Here is a 4,858-nt window from a genome sequence, read left to right as displayed (position 1 = left end):
GATGTGTAACAAGGTTGGGTAGGCAGAATAACAGCCCCCCAAAGATATCCTTTGTGTCCTAATACCCAGAATCTGTGAATATGTTACTTCACATAGTTAAAAGGGACTTTGTAGGTGCAATTAAATTAAGGATCTTGAGATGAGATTATGCTGGATTAGCTCATGGGTCCAACGTAATCACAAAGGTTCTTATTATTGGAGCAGGGGAGTCAGAGTCACAGGAAATGCGAGGAGGGAAGCAGAGGTCAGACTGATGAAGTCGGCAGAAGGGGTCATGAGTCAGGGAATGCTGGCAGCCTCTAAAGCTAGACAAGGCAAAGCAAGGATTCTCCCTTAAAAGCTCCAGAAGGAGTGCAGGCCAGCTGACAGCTTGCTTTCGGCTCTGTGAGACCCATTTCACAATTCCGACCACCAGAACTGTAAAATAATGGATGTGTGTTGTTTAAGCCGCGAAGCTGTGGCAATTTCTCATGTGAGTAATAGAAACTAATACCAAAAAAATGTGATTTTAAAATCCCGGACATCATAGCAACAGATTGCATTATCAGTTCTGGCCTTTGCTTCATGGCTAGAAATGAAATGTAATCACTGAAACGTTTGTAAATTACCGCTGACCCAGTGAGTTTTTTCTATGTGTTATGGCAGAGCTGCGAAACTTCAGGATCTGGAGTCACACAACCTGGTTTGAATTCTGATTCTCACTCATTAGTTATACACTCTCAGAGGAGCTACTTCTTTGAGTCCCATTTCTTTATCCATAAAATTGGAAGATGTGATGGTTAATTTTATGTGTCAACTTGACTGGGCCACAGGATGCACAGATAGTTGGTTAAACATTATTTCTGGGTGTCTGGAAGGGTGTTTCTAGAAGAGATTAGCATTTGAACGGGTGGGCTGGATAAAGCAGATGGCCCTCCCGGTGTGGGGGGGATCAACCCATCTGCTGAGGACCCAAATAGAACCAAAAGCAGAGAAAGGCTGAATTTCCTCTCTGCCCGACTGCCTGACCTGGAGGGTAGATCTCCTGGCTTTGGTGTTCCTGGCTCTCACCTTCCTGAGGCTCCAGCTGCAGATGGCAAGTTGTAGGACTTCTCAGCCTCCATAATGATGTGAATTGATAGCTTATTTATTATCTATCTATCTATCTATCTATCTATCTATCTATCTATCTATCATCTATCTATCTATCATCATTATCATCATTATCTATCTTCATCATTCTCATCACCTATCATCATCATCTATCATCTAGCTAGCTATCATCTATCTATTATCTATCATCTCCCCTATTGGCTCTGATTCTCTGGAGAACCCTGTGGGGATTAAGTGAGATGATACATATATGGAGTACAGCATGGTGCCTGGCACATAATAGGAGAGTCTTGAGAGCTGGTGAGGGCAGGTCTTATTCCATGCCACGTTTAGAGACGAGGGGGTCCGAGGTCACTCAAGTTCACACTGGTTTTGAGCAACAGTGCTGGCTCAAACTCTATCTATTCCTTTGTTCTTCCCATCAAGACATGAAATGCTGCTATTGAGTGGTAAAAGCCACCTAATGCAATCTTTATTATATTGATCAGAGAAATAAAAGAAACAAAATTAGTTTCACTTGAAAAGAATGAAAACAAACAAACAAAATCACATTTTCAAGAGTAATTCTGTGCTGAAATATCTGAATTTGCAGCCTACTGTACTTCTGGAACAACCGTCATTGACGTAGTTTCTGACTCTTGGTTGAGCAAATGTCTGTCGAGGCATGTCCTTAGTCTGAGCTGTGGTCAGCAGTGAGTGTTTGTCCCTGTGTGGTATCTGGCCCACTCGCCCATCTGTGAGGAGCTGCTGGGGACCGGGGAGGTCTGGTCCTTACCTCGTCTGAGAAATCCGGATTCTGGGAATGGTGCAGAACTGCTGTGTAGGCGGCTGAGGTGAAGAGGGGCCCTCCAGGCTTCCCATAAATACACTGTTTAAAAAGTTATGAATGGAATAATTATGAATGTCTGAAATTAACCCTGAGCGCAGAAAAGAGGCCATAACTCTTCAGTAACCAATACTGGGATGATGATGAATTTTGTGATAAGTTGCCAGATTTAGCTGACATCTAATTAACCTTAAGCTTCTTTGACCTGTTGTCCTGTATTTATTATACAGTGGGGTGGTACTGAAAAAAAAATTTGAAGGTTTTAATTCATCGTGTAGATATTACATCAACACTGAATACTTGAATCAGTTTCCTACCTAACTTGATTACTAGGACATAAGATCTCATTCATTCCATTCTGAGTCTTGCAGGATGGCCTCTTGAAGGGACCAATGGTATCCAGCTCTGGTCTAGAGTCTGAGGTGATCAGCTGGGTGACCACGAAGGTTGGTTAGACCCTGGCCCGTGATAAGCCAGCCCTCAACCAAGAATGCTGAGCTGGCAGGATAGGGCTGATTCCAGGCTCCACCATATTGAATTACTATTCTATCCCAGTTATCTATTCAGGCCAGGGGATGTGACATGGCACTTCTTAGTCATGCAGCTTAAAAGCTCTCTTAGCCACGGCTCAGGGGCCCCTCTTCCGGTGCCTGCTGTATCTGTGCAATGCTTTAGAATGCGATGAAACGGACGCACATACCTCTTTGCTAGAATTTTCTGCCTGAACACTACTCTAACAGGTCTGCGTGTTTGCTTGGTCATTGCCTTTGTTTGCTTGGCAACTGCTTTTCACTTTATTTTTTCTCTCCTGATGCTAATGCTATTGTGGAACTTGGAATCTGTGGATGCCGAGAGTGGCTCAAGACTATTTTAAAGAACTCATTCTCTCTCCCCTGCATGATTCATTCAATCACTCAAATTGATTATCGTTCTTCTGAATAATGCTACAAACCTTCTTAACACAGAGAACACAATAGGTACCCGACAGAGTGCTTTAAGAGATTATCTCAGATAATTGTGGGGATTAGCTAGAAATTTGTTTCATCCTTTACTATCTCGTTCCTCTGATTCACCAAAACTGGGAACATCTGGCCACAGGCCACCAAAAATAATTTTCTTTTCTGTTCTAGAGGTTATTTTATGTTGTTTGAAGCCCCTAAAATAAAAACAGTACATATCAAATATGAACCCTGAAAAATGTCATCCAGTTACAGCTTTATCGGTTAAAAAAACAGCACAGTTCATACAAACCTCATCGTTTTATTGATCCTATTAAAACATGTGATCAACAGCTGGGATGGATTTCCCAAGCCATTCCCAGGTCCTTGGGCAGTTAGCCACACGCATCTTCCATACACACGAGCATCCCACAGACCCGCTGCATGAGCCATTCGGCCAATGTGCAGCAGCCCCCCTCCGCAGGCCACACCAAGGCCAGCTGGGATGTGGCATTTTAAATCAAGCATGCTAAATTGAGAGGCAGGCGAATCTTTGAAAAGGGCAAAGTCTTCCAGAAGGGAATCTTTGCATTTATTTTACACTAGAATGATTTCCTTTTTTCCAAATCATGAAAAGCTAAGCAGAGCCATGAGACTGGAATTTCTAATAGGTCTAGTTAATGATGGCTATTAAGTCAGGTATCTTTTAGGAAATTAAAAGCAAATGTATTGAATTGTGCCCCTTTCCATCACACTCAAAGAAAAAGCCCCACAGTGGTGGAAAGAACCTGCCTGTCTCCTTTATGTTGTGTCCCCTCGCATTCTTGGCTTACCTTCATGGGCTTGGCACCTTCGTCGTCAGAATTTTTGAATTCAATGCACACGGTTATATTTCGTGCCTGAAATTATAGCAAGGAAAAATGGAAATTGTAATTGCCTGTTATATAACACCAAGAAATAATACAAGTGCCTAAAATAAGTAGTTTCTAATTAAATCTGAAAAATGTACAATACCCAATACTTTCTTGTGACATTATCCACTGTGTTCAGAAATAGCAGAAGGATTTGGAGAGATTATTTAAAGGGGAAGAAAACCTCATATTGAAAGGGGGCAGGTGTATTCTTTTCAGAATATCTTAAGAAACTAAAAAAAAATGTCTAGAACAAACTATTTAGGGCTGAATCAGAAAGGTTATTAATATATCATATAACTGTGCATCTTTAAATACTTTTAAGGGAAAACTCATCACTGTTTCTTATTAAGCATTTTCTTCAAATAGCTTTATTTTCCAAAGTGTTGAAAAAAATAGTAATTTGTATTTAAACTTTCAAGAAACCATCTTAACGTGCTTTAAATAGAGTGGAGAGAGAGGATGTCATCTCAGAAACATATCATACCTTGTTGAAACATTTCTGGCTATCATACTTGAGGTGCTTGGGGTAAATGTAAATTTGATTTTTGTATACTCTGTAAGGACGGCAGTACTTTGTTGAGTCATAAACAAATTCTTCCACCTCCACTGTGGGTTCCGGTTGAGCCGTCACGTTGAAAGGCTTGACGGGGATAAAGGACGATGTTACACAGTCTTTAAAAATCAGAAAATAAGAGTTCATCATTTAATATGATTGTTTTCAAGTGAACAACACTTAACATATTTTTAAATTAACCCACTCAAAATAGAAACATCATACTTTTGTACCAATTTATGTTAAATTATGCTAGCATGAGAAATTTATAGGAGATAGGCATGAAAGATAATTAAGCTATATATTTACTGTCGAAATTAATGTCTCAGAAACTGGTAAATCTTTTGGATGGGTTTATAAGTATTTTCTTTTTGCATTAAGTTTGATATCAAAAGTAAAGTTTAGCTAATGATCCTTTGAGCATATTAACTGGGTGCTATAGGATAAGGATTAACCCACTGACCTTTGCTAGAATGCTATAAAATAATACAGTTATTGGTATATGACAGAAGGAAACTTTGTCTAAAGGGTCTAT

General features: G+C 40.2%; 1 protein-coding gene across 4 annotated transcripts in view; it reads right to left on the bottom strand.

The window, feature by feature from the left end:
- The window catches only part of DOCK10 (dedicator of cytokinesis 10), a 187,111-nt gene that overhangs the window by 64,715 nt on the left and 117,538 nt on the right, over positions 1-4,858 (bottom strand). For all 4 annotated transcript variants that reach the window (XM_023532931.1, XM_023532930.1, XM_023532929.1 and 1 more), the window contains exons 17-19: positions 4,255-4,442; positions 3,690-3,755; positions 1,868-1,960 (exon numbers count right to left, since the gene is read on the bottom strand). In XM_023532931.1, coding sequence (XP_023388699.1) covers positions 1,868-1,960; positions 3,690-3,755; positions 4,255-4,442 — 347 coding nt within the window. The remainder of the gene's footprint in view (positions 1-1,867; positions 1,961-3,689; positions 3,756-4,254; positions 4,443-4,858) is intronic.

Source organism: Pteropus vampyrus, unplaced genomic scaffold (assembly GCF_000151845.1).
Source record: "Pteropus vampyrus isolate Shadow unplaced genomic scaffold, Pvam_2.0 Scaffold93, whole genome shotgun sequence".
Taxonomy (NCBI): domain Eukaryota; kingdom Metazoa; phylum Chordata; class Mammalia; order Chiroptera; family Pteropodidae; genus Pteropus; species Pteropus vampyrus.
The sequence above is the reverse complement of the archived record's forward strand: the minus strand, read 5'-3'. Positions and strand labels throughout refer to the sequence as shown.